Source organism: Myotis daubentonii, chromosome 11 (genome assembly GCF_963259705.1).
Source record: "Myotis daubentonii chromosome 11, mMyoDau2.1, whole genome shotgun sequence".
NCBI classification, from domain to species: domain Eukaryota; kingdom Metazoa; phylum Chordata; class Mammalia; order Chiroptera; family Vespertilionidae; genus Myotis; species Myotis daubentonii.
In genome coordinates, this window is record NC_081850.1 from 71,781,280 (window position 1) to 71,797,002 (window position 15,723).

A 15,723-nucleotide genomic window follows, 5' to 3' on the forward strand; every position below is an offset into this window, starting at 1 on the left:
AGAGCGGAAGCAGCTCCTGGGGGGTGCTCCAGAGGCAGCATGTGGTTTGTCACTGGAGCGGACCAGGGCAGAAGCCAGACACTTTGCGGGAGCCCTGTGCCACCGGCTGATGGAAACTGTCCCCCAGGAGCAGGAAATGGGCAGCAACCCAGAGCCTGGGAAGCAGGGCCGTGACTGTGCACTAAAGTAACAGCACAGCCTGACAACTAGCTGCAGGGATACCATGGAAAACCAAGCCCTTTGTGTAGGAAAAGGAGTTCTCAGTCCCAAGACAAAAGCTTCCTATTCCCGCCCAAAACACTGGTCACCTGCAGACACCTCACACTTGCTCTGTTGTGCTTAGGACTCAGTGGACTGCTCTGGGGTTCAGCCAGGACTGTGGGCCAGCAAGAGCCTGGGGAGAACCTCCCATCACACACTCCTCTTCTCATCCAGAAAACAGAGTTAATAAATCTCACACAGAGCCACTGAGAGGGTGACATGGGACAGCACGTACAACCATCTCTGTCACCCGTGTCCTTTGGACACATGGTCCACTCTATTCTTTCATTGTCAATAAGATGGCTTAACTCCAGCCCATATATGGCGAGGAACCCAGGGGGGCTGCCGGGAGGGCGAGGCTTGTGCTGCTTCTCCTCACCTCTTGGTCTGATCTTCCGTTTCCACATTTTGAACCTTGCATGTGCTCATGTTATATGGCTTATTTGTCCAAACCACAGGCTGCGGACACCTCTGCCTTCTTTCCCGAGTTCGCACAGCACCCTGCCTTGTGTATAGCAACATTTACAGCAGGCTTCAGGGTGCGGAGAAAGCGGGCGGGCGGTGCAGTTCACGCAGAGGACCATGCACATGGTGTACTGTGCCCCTGTCCCAGGAGGCCGCTGTGGTCCCAGCCACAAGGCATTGCTGCAGGGACAGCATTCCTCTTGGGTTCAGCCCTCCACCATGCACACTGACTCCATCTCCTTCCTGCCTGTTTCTATGTCCTCCTTCTCCCCATTTCCACCTCTCACACACACATACATGCTTCCCCTCATAAACTCTGCAGAAAGTCCAATTCCACTGACTCTATTTTGTAGAAAAATTTTTGTTCCCTTGGTCTCACTCCCAGGCCTTCCCAACATGCCAGCAACCAAATGACAGTTCTTCCTGGCACTCGAGGAATTCTGTAGACAAGTTTTAAATCAGTTTTCTTTTATCCCCTTCACTTCATATGAATGAGGATCCAGCAGAGTAAAAATAATTACCATCGATGTGCCAAGCACTGGGCTGAGGGCTTTGTGATTCACTCACGCTTTCCTCACAACAAGCCCCAGGGATAAAAAGTATCTTTATGTGTAGGTATGGAAACTGGTGCACAGAGAGGTTTACTGACTCACCTAAAATTGCACAGTTAGCAAGGAGTGCGACAAAACCTCAAAATCCAGGCTAGCCTGCCTTGGAGCCTTTTTGCTTAACCAGGGCTGTACCACCAGACACTTAGTAACACACGGCTGCTTCCTTCCAGTCCCCCCCCCACCGCTCCCACGCACACACACCGGCCTGCCCCAGTTCTCTGTGGCTGGACTCCTCCCATCTCCTCCTCAACTCTAAGCCCCTGCTCCAGCGTCTGTCTATTTTGTTGCTGATGAATCATGCTCTCCATTACGTTGGAATACGTACCTACAATCCAGTTCTTGAAGCAACTCACTTTCTCTTGCAAGAACTGGAATTTCCTGCTTTCTAAAATATCAAAAGTGATGGGGGCCAGCCAGATAGCCTGACCCTGGCATAGACTTTGCTTGGAGCATAACTTCCAGAAATCAAGCAAATATCTTGGAACATAACTTCCAGGAATCAAGCAAATATCTTAAGATTTGTTGGCCATTTGACTGTTCTAATTTATACATTTTGCATGGCTTGCTTGGCAGACCACCCTTGTCCCCATGCCATGGCCTTGCTAAACAGAAAATGTGAGCATCAGAGAGATCAAGCAAGGTTGGCTCTCTAATTGCACCTAGTGAGCCCATGCCCAAAGAAACAATAAAGCTGCCCATAGAAAGGCAATAAAGTTAAACCACTCAGGCTGGCTCCTCACCAATCCCCAGCTATCCCCAATGTCACATGACTGCACTCCACAGGGTCACAGCCCCACCAGGACCCTGCGCTGCAACAGAAGAGGCAGGTGGAGGAGCAGCAGCCCCCTTTCCTAGAAAGACTGCAACTAGCAAGCAGAGACCCCAATTCTACTGTCTGGACTGAGCTGGATCTAGATAGGCCAACCCACCAGATGTTGTTGCTTTTCTTCTTCTTTTTTCATAGCAAGAGGGGGTACCTCTGCTTAGGGGGAAATTTCTTTTCAGACAGTCACAGGCCTCTGAGAGCCTATTTGCTTCTCCTTTTACATTAAACACACTCACTGCAAACCCTCTCTTACACTCGCTGTCTTGTTCTTAAGGCAGAGCTAACAGGAATCGGGAATCTCTCCACAAGAAAGAAAACAGAAAATGGGCCACTCAGAATAAAGTGGGATAGGGTGCTGGAGAGGCCATCTAGAGTGCTAAGGGATCTATACCTAATCCCACCTATTGCCCCCAAGAGGAGAGAGGGGGTGCTAGGAGGGGAGAGGGGAGGGAGGGAAGGGAGATAGGAGGAAAGGGGAGGAAAAGGGGGGAGAAATATTCTGATCCCTGAGAAATATTAAAAATTATACGTGAATTTAGCACATACAAATCATAAGTCTCTAAATACAGAGGAAATCCTCATCTTTTAACTATAAGGAAAAATAAAATAAATAGAGGTGGGGAAAGGAGGAGGGACTGAGAGAGGAAGGAAGGGAAGAAGGGAGGGGAAACAGGCCTATTCCTCAAACTTGCTTCATCACTTATTTCACCCTAGACCTCCGGACACCACATGTGTTGGTTTATATTTCTACAAAGCCCAGCAGTGCAAGCCCCGAACCATGGAATGGGAGCCAACCATTATTGAATATACTTTGGGTGACAGATAGAGATTCCTTGCTATGCATTATCTCATTCAATCCTCCCAGAAACCCTTCAAGGGATTTTATGATTGTCCTCACTTATACGAAAATTCAGAGGCTGAGTGACTAGTAAGTGGCAGAGGAATAATTTGAACCCGAGCCAGTCTGATCCCAAGCCTAACATGCTAAGTGTGCTGTCACACTTCTGCATTTAGAATAAGCTAGGAAGTTTTTTCCAAACGGAATTTAAAAGGTTAGCCAATCGCACCGCAAAACTCCAGATTTACTTTGCCTTTTAGCTTATAGACTTTAAAGGTGCTTCTTAAATGCCCCCAATAATATCTATTCAACCTGCATTTAGCAGGAGCGAATTTCAAGAAAATACCCATAGGGTCAGATAGGTTTATCTTACATACTGCAACAGGTCAGGATTGAAAAACCCCAACATCCTAAGGAACCGTCAAGGGATTCAACTGAGTCGCACCTTGATCTCAAGTTTGTACTACTGATCACTTTTTACATGTTTAACAGTGAGCATGCCAGCGTGGGTAGTCCCTAAAACTGCTGTTTGTAAGTCCAAGGTCACCTGTCATAGAGTTTCTCCATCACTAGTTGGCCTGGGGGCATCAAGAAAGCGGTTAAGTTAAAGCCAGTTGAGGATGAACTTTGATTCCAACTCCTACCGATACTGGAGAGACTCTCCCCTAGATGTCACTGTTGGGACTCTCCTGGCTCTGCTCCCCGGCGGATGGAATAGAAGCCAGGACAAGGTAGATGCAGAGTCATCAGAATAACCCCTCTCCTTCCTGGGAGGATTAAATATTTTCAACAGATGGAAGGAGGATTCTGCACACTTTTCCAGAAGTGTCAGATGACCTCAAACACTTATATATGTAATTGAGACACTCTGATGCATCAGGTAATGCCATGAGCTGTGTTTTAATGAGCATTTCATCAGCCAGATTGCTCTGCTAAGTGGTATTATTAGGAAAAGAGGAGTCTGGGAGGAAGGGACTACCACTTGCTGGCTGTCTCCTCTATGTCACATTCTGCATTGCCCACTGGACATCCATAATCTCTTGCATCATCATTACATCCATACATTTGGGTTGACCGCTATCCCCACTGTTATAGATGCAGTCACTGAGGGTCAGTAAGAGGAAGTGTCAGCTAAAAGCCTTGACCAGGACCCAGGGGCTTGTTTTGAGATGCACTGTGTCTGTCTCATCCTGATATCAACCTGTATGGTGCCTGGCACTCAGATACATACCATCTGGCTGCAGTGCTTACTGTGGCTTGTTTTGCCACCCTGGGCATTGTTGCATCTTACTGCTAGCCTGACTGCCCCTGACCGATGACTTGGCAAGGTTTGGCACAAGGGCCTGGAGTCACTTTCTGGGTATTCTCCCACAAGGGGAGCCCAGAGATTTGTTTTCCTAGCTGTCCTGTTTTCCATCCAGGGTTTATGGTGGCTGCAAACCCACTTCTTCTCTGCTCCATAGGAAGACCAAACAATAGGAACAGAGCCTTAGACTAGGGGTGTTCTGAGCCCAGCTCTGCTCTGACCTACTGCGGGGTCTTGGCCACACTTTCAGCCCCTTTGGGTTCAGTATCCCCACTCATAGGACTAGGATCATGGTTAACTTGGCATCTAATGGCCCTTTCAGGCCTAACCTTATAAGATTTCAAGGTGGGGTCCAGTCTTCAGATTATCACTATTCTGATGTCTAGAACATGATCCTTTCAACTACCTTAAGCAACACCTCTCTTCTGTGCAACTAGCTAGGAGGGTTTCATTGCCACATATTATTCTTAGGGCTTTCAAATAAAAGCCTAAGAAAGTTTCATGATCCTTCCAGAGGAGTCCAAAGCTTGGGAAAAGAGCTTACAAATCTTTCCAACTGGAAGGCCTTGTTCCTCAGAAGAATTCAGAGTACTTGAGTTGTTTGAAGGATGGAATGCCGCACATAAGGAGTAAGGAGCCCTGGACTCTGGTCCTGCCCCTGTCACTAACTCACAGAATGACCTAGGACAAGCATGCTGTGGGGATAACGTTGAGGAGCACAAACATTATGTGGCTACCATGCCTGGCCCTGGTGACCTCTCAGGGAATTTCCATTTCTATGAACCATGCAAATCCTAAGGAACCAGACTCTTTGTAACCTTGATTATCCCAGAGCTAAAATGTTCTGTTCTACCACGATATGTGTCTGGAAATCTGAATATGTGAAGACAGTCTCTTAGCTGGGATAAAGCAACATGCCCACAAAGGCAGACAGCTGGGGCTGTGACTAACTTTCCCCCCATAATAGGCCTGGCAGTATACAGTGAGTCTACACAGCCTACTAGAACAGGCTAGATGGGCCTTTCTAGGTAATCAAATCCACACTGCTCTTCATCTAGCTAGGGACACGAGGGCCCAGAGAGGGGAAACTCCCAGGCCCCCAACTCAACCATGACTTACAGAAGGTTCTCATTTTCCCCATGTAAGTCTTCAGCTCTTCAAACTAACCCCCACCCCCAGACATGACATTCATCTGGGAAATGAATGAAACAGGGAGTATGTTGCTCCCTATGCTCCCAGCATCCCAGATTCCAGGGACATGACAGGATTCCAACTATATGTAACACTAGCTATTCATAAGTCACTCCTCGTCTTCATAACCAAAAATGAAAGTCAGATCATGGTGTCCCAGGGTGATGAGGAGACATGAGCCACATATAAAGTTCACCCAGCTCTTGGCAAGAGCCCTACAACCCTGAAAAGCCACCCAATGCCTCTTTGACTGGCACCAACTGATCAGATATTTGAGGTGCCAGTACTGCGACTTCCAGTGTGGTTTGTGTGTCCTCAGATGAGGTCCTCCCATCGCCTCGCCTGAGAACTGAGGATAAGAGCAGCGTTGGCCATTAGCTGAGTGCACTTGGAGCCTCAGTGTGTGGGCTCCGCAGAGCAGGCTGCACCGTCTTCCTGCTGACAGCCTCCTTGTCAGGTGGCAAAGGCCCCTCTGGGCTCCTCTCCAGGTTCAGCCACCCCACCCATTCCATTTAAAACTCCTCCAGCATCCTGGGTCCCTTTTCCTTAGCCATGTCATGGGGGGCTGCCCATGTTTTTCTCTTGAAACCATCTAAAAGGTTCAAGAAAAAATAAAATACGCCATGCCATTTGACTTCAGGAAATGCAAATGTTTCAAAATAAGATGTGTGTTTTTCCATCCTTGGGTTTCTCAGAATTACAACTGAGGTCAACCCACCAAACATGCAAAGAGCAAAGGGGAAAGAACAAAAGCAGCTGCATGTGTGAGAGGCAAGCCCAGGCTTGTACTTCTGTAGTCATCTGCCTACAGAAGCTCACCTGAGATGGCATGCTGGGGGGGACCTCTGGCCTATGAGCAGAGCCTGTCCTTGCTGGGATATGTTGGCCTCAGTCTTATCCTCTCATGTAATCTAACAGAACCTGCAGGACTAATGGGAGAATGAACCCAGGTGTTATCTCAACCCTGAGGGGAAAAGCAAGCCAAGCATCCCATTCACCTCGTGCCTTGAGCACTTAGCTGACTTTCACAGAGAGAAGGAAGAGGGAAGAACTGGATGATTCAATTCAACCAACATTTGTGGAGCATCTTCTGGGCTGGGCAGTGGGGAATGTATGAACAGTAGTCTCTTTACAGTCCAATGGAGGAAGATAGGCAGGCAGAGGGAAGGGTCAGACAAATATGAGCTATTATTATCATTACTAGCACTACTATTGCTACTATTATTATTAATTAGGACAGAAGATGAGGGACAAGAACCCAGGGAGCATGGATGCCATGTGGAGGAGCATGGCCCTGATCCTGAAGAGCCTCTTTAAGGGTTGAGGACAGATAAGGATGAACCCAACCTCTGCTCCTGCTGAAGGGGCCTCTAGCAGCAAACTTGTTCAGACAGCAGAGGGAACTCTCCACTTAACATTCAACCTTTCCAAGTCCAGTGCTGTGAAGAACCAGGAGAGATTTTTCTTGGGCCTGGGAGGAGAGGGCGGTGAGGAAGACTGTGAGTCTGAGTACTGCTCAGAGACCAGTAAGCAAATTCATGATTGAGGTGGCTTCAATTGAATTGGCTCCTGGCTGCCTGATGCTGATGGCTGGAATGAATAGTCATTTGTGATATCATCCAAAAGATGTCAGTGTCTGGTTATAGACCTACCAGTTTTACAGCTGGGGCACAAAGACGAAAGGGAATTTCTCCGGAGTGAGTTGAGTCCATGAGGCACTGCAGGAAATGCGTAACTTGGTTCTTTGCCTACAAAAGAGTTACTATAAGAAGAAGAAGCTAAGCCAAAATCACCAATGTATATATTTAAAATATTTTTATATCTTAAATACCATAATGACATAAACATTGTCTTTTTCCACCTTCCAAGGGAGCTCATGATAGCAGGCTCCCTGCTTAGAACACTTTGATCCTATACTATATCCTCTTAAAACTGAGCACAAGGATGTGTTTATCTTGATCCTATATCCTCTCAAAATTAAGCACAAGGGTGTGTTTATTCCCACTGTCTAGCAAAACAGCCTCAAGGAGGAAGCCTAGCTTCTGGAACCGTGTAGACTTGGAGGTGAATCTCAGCATTTCTACCAACCTGCTTGACCTTGTACCACTGACCATGTGTCTAAGCGTCAGAATTAACCTTGCAGTTATTCTGAGAATCACATGAGCTGAAATACGTACAGGTACCCCGCCCAGTGCTTGGTGCACTCTTACAGGAAGGACAGCAACAATTTCTATCATATATTGTCCTGACTGCCCCCACTGGCTGAGTGACCTGGGACAAGGTACTTCATCTGTCTGGTCCCCAGGCTTTTTCTCTCTGTCCAAGGGACTTAATGATACCTCTCTTATGGAATTTCCCCAAAGATGAAGTGAGGTGAGATAAGTAATCGGACAGGAATGGCACCTGGTACACATAGGAACCCAGGTCATATATGTTTTCGTTCCCCCAACTTCCACAGTCTTTTGTAAAAGCCCAAGTGGAAGAAATCAACTTTTTGAAATCTAAGGTACCTGATGGCAAAATGAGAAACACACAGATAGATCTCCTTTGCCCCCAGATGGAAACTGAATGGTAACCGTCTCCATCAAAGGGTCACGGAAAAAGGTCTGGTGTCTCCAGGTCCCAGAGCAGAGGAAGACAGTCAACGTGTGCTCTTGTTTTTAGGAAACTGCTCAGAGGACATCTTATGTATCCTGCAGAGGGCTCCGTTCAAGAAGTCATGGGCCTACCTCCAAGGTCAGTAACCAAGCCCCTGAACCCCAACCACCGAGAGCCACTTCCTGTGGTCTTCCAGAAACTTCTAAGCCAGAGGCCATAAGTAGAGGCCCAAGGCCAAATGTGACCTGCAGATGTATTCTGCTTAGCCTGTAAGCTTTTGTTTTTTAATCATTTGAATTAAAATTCCTTAGGGGGAAAGAGAAGAGAGTTACTCTAAAACTACAAGACTCATCTTTCCTCAGCCCCATTCTCTCCTTCCCTTTGCCTACCTGGCCCCTGAAGGCATCTGGGCCTCAACTCCACCACTTCTATTCTGCCACCTACAAGTTGCAGGCCACATGCATAGTGCTTTTCCTCATACAAGGGAAGCAGGCTCTTAAGCTCTGCCTCTATCAAGTTATTCCCAAGGGAACCACAAAACTGCCCTGTCCTCAGATTGACAGCTTAATGAACATGTCGGTACAGGGCCTATTTGCATATTGCAGCAAGGTAAGAGGCCCCTTCTAAATGAAATAATGAGAGCTATTTACACCAGGAAAAATGAGATCTGGAGAAGATATCCAGGATTCTCCAAATAGCCCTTCTGCTCATTTTAGAAATTCAATTCTGCAGTTAAATTAGTTTGCACTTTTCAATTGAATTGCAATGAGGTTTAAAGGGAAGAAGACATAGAGGCAATTAAAACGAACACACCAGCTTCCCAGCTCTGAAAGGCACCCTGACCGATCAGGGCTGATGTTCACTTGTTAGGGATCAGAGAGCCTTGGCTTCTGACATGAACATGTTGGCTTAGAGCAGTGGTTCTCAACCTTCCTAATGCCACAACCCTTTAATACAGTTCCTCATGTTGTGGTGACCCCCAACCATAAAATTATTTTCGTTGCTACTTCAAAACTGTAATTTTGCTACTGTTATGAATCGTAATGTAAATATCTGATATGCAGGATGTATTTTCATTGTTAAAAATTGAACATAATTAAAGCATAGTGATTAATCACAAAAACAATATGTAATTATATATGCGTTTTCTGATGGTCTTAGGCGACCCCTATGAAAGGGTTGTTCGACCCCCAAGGGGTCGCGACCCACAGGTTGAGAACCGCTGGCTTAGCCTGTTGCTTAGCAGGCCAACTAGTTTTTTTTTAAACTATAGTCCGGCCCTCCAACGGTCTGAGGGACAGTGAACTGGCCCCCTGTTTAAAAAGTTTGAGGACCCCTGGCTTAGAGGATCTGCTAATGCTCTGCTTTTCTACAAGCCCAGCTGGGAAGAGCCCCTTAAAGTGTCTACATGTAAAGGGTCTACACAGTCATGTTTGGCTGCCCTTACAAAGAGAAGAAGACATTCAAAAATTTAGACAATGAATGGCTAAAGGATACATCTTAATATGAAAGCGAATAGATTAAGATTCTCCTGGACATCTTAATGCCTAAACTGGTTACTAACTGAACACAAATAAATGTCCTATCTATAGTATTTTGTGCAATGCCCACCAAATAGTAGCCCTCCCACATTGATCAAACATTTATTGATTGATTGAAAAAATGAACATGAGCCCTGGCTGGTTTGGCTCAGTGGATAGAGCATCAGCCTATGGACTAAAGGGTCCCAGGTTTGATTCTGGTCAAGGGCGCATGCCTGGGTTGCAGGCTTGGTCCCCAGTGGGGGCAGCCAATCAATGATTCTCTCTCATCATTGATGTTTCTCTCTCTCCCTCTCCCTTCCTCTCTGAAATCAATAAAAATATATTTTTTAAAAATGAACATGATAGTACAGAACTTGTGGGGAATACAGCCCAGGAGGTTATAGTCTGAAAAGGCAAAGATAATCCTATCTAATAAAGAGGGAATATGTTAATTGGCCCTCATGCTGTTGCAAAGATGGCACGCCCACAGCCAACAAAGAGAAAATATGCTAATTGATTGCCCCTCCCTGAAAGATGGAGGCACCCACAGCCACAGGATGGCAGGGCCCAGTCCCCTCAGCCCCGCTGGGGCAGCAGGTGCAAGGCAAGGCTGAGCCCACCCCCAGGTGGGAGTGGCAAGGCTGGGCCCGCCCCCAGGCAGGCCTAGCCCCTCTGTGCACTTGCCTCTGGAGTCCCCCAGTCTCCTCAGCCCCCCAGCTGCCCAGGGCCAGCCTGAGGCACAGGCAAGCCTCAGATGGCAGCTGCCCAGCGCCCAGGGCCGCCTGTGGCTTAGGTAACCAGGGCCAGCTAAGGCTTGCACTGCCAGCAGTGGCAGCAGCAGAGGTATGATGGGGTGTCACCTTCCCCTGATCACCGGTCGCCTCCCGCCCCTGAGGGCTCCCGGACTGTGGAAGGGGACAGGCCAGCTGAAGGACCCCCTCCTCCAGTGCATAAATTTTCATGCACCGGGCCTCTAGTAATTATGATAACAGAATCCTATATAATAAAGAGCTAATATGCTAATTAGACTGAACAGCAGAACAACCATCCCAACAACTGTCTGGATGACCTTTTGGATGAAGCTGGGGCTGCAAGGGCTGGTCAAGGCTGCAAGGGGCTGCGAGGGCCGGCTGAAGTAGCCAGGCTGCGAGGGCTGAGCCTCTTGCACGAATTTTGTGCATCGAGCCTCTAGTAATGTAATAAGTGGAAAACAATTCTATAGGAGGTTCAGACCCTCAACTTTGGCATTGGAAAAAGGGAAGAGGGGCAATTTTGTAGCTGTACCTTAAATATTAAGCAGCACCTAAAAAGAGTAACACAGGAGATATTCTGGATAGTTGGGACAGCAGATAATATAGAAGACAGGAAGGAGTCTTGAAGGGGGAACTTGCCAGAAGCCAGTCCATCCTTGTTGCTTGACATGGTTGCTGCAGGGAAGAAACATCTGCACAGCCTATGTCTTGGGGGACCTGGCATATATGGCATACTGTTCTTGATGTGTTTGCTCCCCTTCTAGGCGCTATGTGTTTTAACCAAGGTCACCTCTCTGAGAAAGGTTGTTTCCGGGCTGGACCCCAACAGGAATTTTGAATAAAGGCTTCAAATTTTCTGGTCTGCACCTGCATTCTGCCCAATAATTGTGATTTTGTTTTTCCTTCTCTTTCCAGTGTCAAAGCACATAAACAAAACCAAGTTGTCTTGGAACCAAGATGGCATTGTCCATGGACTCAGATATCATGATGGGAACCTGGTGATCCAGTTTCCAGGTTGGTACTTCATTATTTGCCAACTGCAGTTTCTGGTGGAATGCCCAGAACATTCTGTCGACCTAAAATTGGAACTTCTCATCAACCAAGATGTCAAAAGGCAGACTTTGGTGACAGTGTGCGAGTCTGGAGTACAAACCAAAAACATATACCAGAACCTCTCTCAGTTCCTGCTGGAGCACCTCCAGGTCAATACCACCATCTCGGTCAAGGTGGATAAGTTCCAGTATGTGGATACAAACACCTTTCCTCTTGAGAATGTACTATCCATCTTCTTATACAGTAGTTCAGACTGAACCCTTTCTCCTGGCCTCTACCATACAGCACCTCATCCATCCAAACACTTGGGCAAAAAGGAAACTAGACCAAGACTGAAACCACAAAGGGTATTACATAGTATGCTTCTCCTTCTGTCTCTTGGAAAGATACAGCTCCAGGGTTAAAAAGAGAGTTTTGAGTGAAGTGTCTTTCAGAGAGAAGGCAAGGAAGCAATGTCGTGTGGTGGACAGAGCCCCCAAAGGGAATCAGAAGGGATGGATGTATGTTCCAACCACTAACTCACTGTATGACCTGGACCTATTCCTTTCCCCTCCTTGGAACTCAGGATCCACGTCTGAAAAATGAAGGGGCTGGATTCGAATCTCTCCAAGGTCTCCTCCATCTCAGAAGACCAGCCTCCCTCATCACAGACCTGGATTCCAGACAGAGTTCTGGAAGCCCCCAACCAAAGGGAAAGCCCCCCACCAGTGTGAAACCAATGGTACTGGCAGCATCTGGCTGCACACCACCTCAGCAGAGTCAGAATTTGGAGACAAAGTTCAGGACACCTGCCAAATGGTGTGAATTGTAGCACCTAAAATGCATAAGAAAGGACTGCCAAACTGACCACCCAGAACCGAAGAGGCCTTGTGGATATTTGAGAAACCATCTGATCAGGTTTGACTCCATTCCAGTTAAGATGGACAAGAACTCAACAACAGAGAGTTTCTGTTTCCTGTCAGAAAAGTGCTATGCCTTCAGCACACTCTCAAATCATCGTGCAATGGGCAGAAGATGCAATCATTTGGTCAGGGCATAGCTGCCCATCTCCCACATGATCTCTTCCTGCTCCCTGCTTCAAACACCTCTCAGAAAATCATTTCTTTGGGAGCTTTTAAGGCCCCACAAAGTTGTTGACAGACAATGACAACCTTGGAAATGGCGTAAAGAACTTCTCTGCACAATGACAACCTCGTCTCCTGATTTGGATAACCAGGAGATTCTCTAGCTCCATCAACCCTTACAACTGTCCATCATCTCTGAAGCAGCATCTTATTGTTTGAAAGTTCCACTGGACTTAAGTGTAAGCTGCTGAGGTTATTCCTCAGAAAGAAAAGGGGCTCTTAACTGCTACACAAAAGAATGAAACAAAATTTGCATGTTTCTCAAGAAGGAGGAGAGAAAAGAAAGGTGTCAAAATTCAGGAAAGTTTGTTAAAGTTTAGAAAAGATCTAAAAGAAGGGAAAAAATCAGTAGGGGTGGTATGGATGAGAAGGACTTGGGAGAACAGAAAAGACTAAAGGGAAATTTTAAGTCCTTTGCTGAACAGCATGCTCTGTTGCCTCCTCCTAAGTCAGTGAAATACTCAGTAAAAGTCTACATTTCTCTTCAATGCTTCTGTGAGTAGATTCTTGGGGAGCAGGGTGCATTGGAAGAGGTGTTGCACTCAGCAAGACAAGAGATATGTGATAATAACACAGACAGGTTTTGAGGGCCAAAAGCTAGAGAATAAGGTGGCCTGTGGGCATTTGAGTTCTACCCTAACTCTGTAAGACAAATGAATCTTGCTTTAAACCAAGTCATTCATGCACTCCTGGAAAGGTATCTGCAACCTAAGCAAATGTCAACAAAGCAATTTTTTACTGTTTCATATTCCAACTCGAGAAAGGTTTCATTTGCACTTTTTACCAACCATCCTCTGAGCAGAGGTGCCTGACTTTGACATTGTGAGTGATTCTCAATATTAGTCTCTATCAAGCAATACTCTCAAAGCCAACAGCTGAAGACATAGGGAGCACAGCTTAAAAGGAATCTTGTAGCAAGACAAAATAATAAGAGAATAATCTTTAGTAATTCACCTGATATGTAGGGGGTAGACAACCTAAGAAGTTCAAAACTAAATTCTGTTACTCTCTGAGGGTTAACCAGCCCCCTGGGAATATTATGAGCAAATGACACAATCTATGCAAATAAAATAAATGATTTTTGTAACTGGGAATTCAGGCTACCTGAAACATATATCTCTCTGGTAGAAACTCAACTGCTCTTTCCTCCACTCCCCAATACATACACACATTCATACATACATACATACATACATACATACATACATACACACACACACACACACACACACACACACACACACACACACTATACTTGTAAAACTTGTAGAGGAGGATGAGTTGATAAAAAAAAAAAAGTAACAAGTCAATGAAGACTAACTGTATTCCTGCCCTTGGGAAAATTCATACCACTGATTATTCTGACACAAGGCCAGAGCCTTTCAGTCAAGAAGATACAGTAGTCATTTGTATCATCTCTGGAAAGATCCTGAGAGATCAGCAGAGCCAACGTTTGAAAGGAAGTCCAGTGAAAGGCAGGGGTTTGTCAAGTCCTTACACATGATTAGTAGCAGAGCCAGGAATGGAGTCCAGCTTCCTGTCTCCACTATTTCCCATTGGGCTTTATTGGTCCCCTCCACAGCCTTTCTCTAAAAAAAAAATTATATATGTCTCAGAGAGGAAGGGAGAGGCAGAGAGAGAGAGAAACATCAGTGATGAGAGAGAATCATTGATCAGCTGCCTCCTGTATGCCCCCTACTGAGGATGGAGCCGCAACCCAGGCATATGCCCTGACTGGGAATTGAACCGGTGACCTCCTGGTTCCTGGGTCTATGCTCAAACACTGAGCCACACCCAGCTGGGCAGCCTTTCTGTAATTCCTTAGGTTACAGCTTTGGAGCCCTGCATTGGAGCAGCCAGTGTTCAGGGCTGTCCCCTGTTCTGCCTCTGCCACTCCAGTCACTGCTGGATGATCATGCTAATGTGAGACACAGATGGTCTCCAGATTCAATAAGTGGCCAAATCCAGAAAAAGGTTAGAGTCCCATGATATAAAGTTCTTTCTCAGAAACTGAAGAAATATGTAAGCCAATAAAAAAAGTTTGTTTAAATTTGAAGTTATACATATGTGTATATGTGTATATGCATATGTGTGTATACTATGTGTGCGCACACATATGTGTATATACGTGTGCACATGTGTGTATTATACATTTATGTGTATTATATATACATGTAGTGTGTGTGTGTGTGTGTACTTCTCCCTAATTGCTTTAAAGGTCATCTGCTTAATCCAGGGGTGGGCAAACTTTCTGACTCGAGGGCCACAATGGGTTCTTAAACTGGACAGGAGGGCCGGAACAAAAGCATGGATGGAGTGTTTGTGTGAACTAATATAAGTTCAAAGTAAACATCATTACATAAAAGGGTACGGTCTTTTTTTTTTAGTTTTATTCATTTCAAACGGGCCGGATCCGGCCCGTGGGCCGTAGTTTGCCCACGGCTGGCTTAATCAGAGGTCAGGGGAGGAAGCCTGATTCTTGCTCTGGGCATTATAAAATGTATATTCATTTGTAAATATTTTTTAATTATAGAAAGAACAGAAAATAGTATTTTTCCCATGCCTCACCAGCTAATTTAATAACTATTAATATGTTACTATATGTCTCTGCTTCTGTTTAAAAAGAAAATAATCCATATAGAGCTAAAATCTCAACCCTCCATCCACGTTCCTACACGCTCCTCAGAAAAAAGCCCTTGCCTGGAAGTTTGTGTGTCTCCTCCGCTTACATAAATTTATACTTGCTCTCCCATTAGACTATATAAGAGAGTTTTGTGTGGATTTTAACATTTCAATAAACAATATCATACTTTATATAACATTTTGTGCTTGAGTTTTTTTCACATAACCTTAGGTTTTTGAGATTCATGCAGATTGATACATGTAGATCGAGCTCATTCATTTAATTGCCACCTACTGGTATTTCCTTGTTTAACTATATGCAGTTTACCCATTTTTCTATGGATGCACATTCAGTTTGTCTCCTGAGTTAGCTGCAATAAGTCCACTGACCTTATTGCAGTTCCCACTCCTTATTGCCAGTTTTCTATGCAACAAAATACTCTTTAAAAATGATAGAGTGGTTCCTCCTTTATCCATAAGAAATACGTTCCAAGACCCCCAGTAAATGCCTGAAACCATGGCATACCAAACCCTATATGTACTGTGTTTTGTT

General features: G+C 45.7%; 1 protein-coding gene across 1 annotated transcript in view; it reads left to right on the forward strand.

The window, feature by feature from the left end:
- TNFSF8 (TNF superfamily member 8) overlaps window positions 1–15,367 on the forward strand; it is a 29,633-nt gene extending 14,266 nt beyond the window's left edge. Inside the window, exons 3-4 of the mRNA XM_059657858.1 lie at window positions 8,163–8,234; window positions 11,287–15,367. Of these exons, the coding sequence (XP_059513841.1) occupies window positions 8,163–8,234; window positions 11,287–11,681 (467 nt within the window). The 3' untranslated portion in view covers window positions 11,682–15,367. The remainder of the gene's footprint in view (window positions 1–8,162; window positions 8,235–11,286) is intronic.
- Window positions 15,368–15,723: the final 356 nt, after the last annotated feature.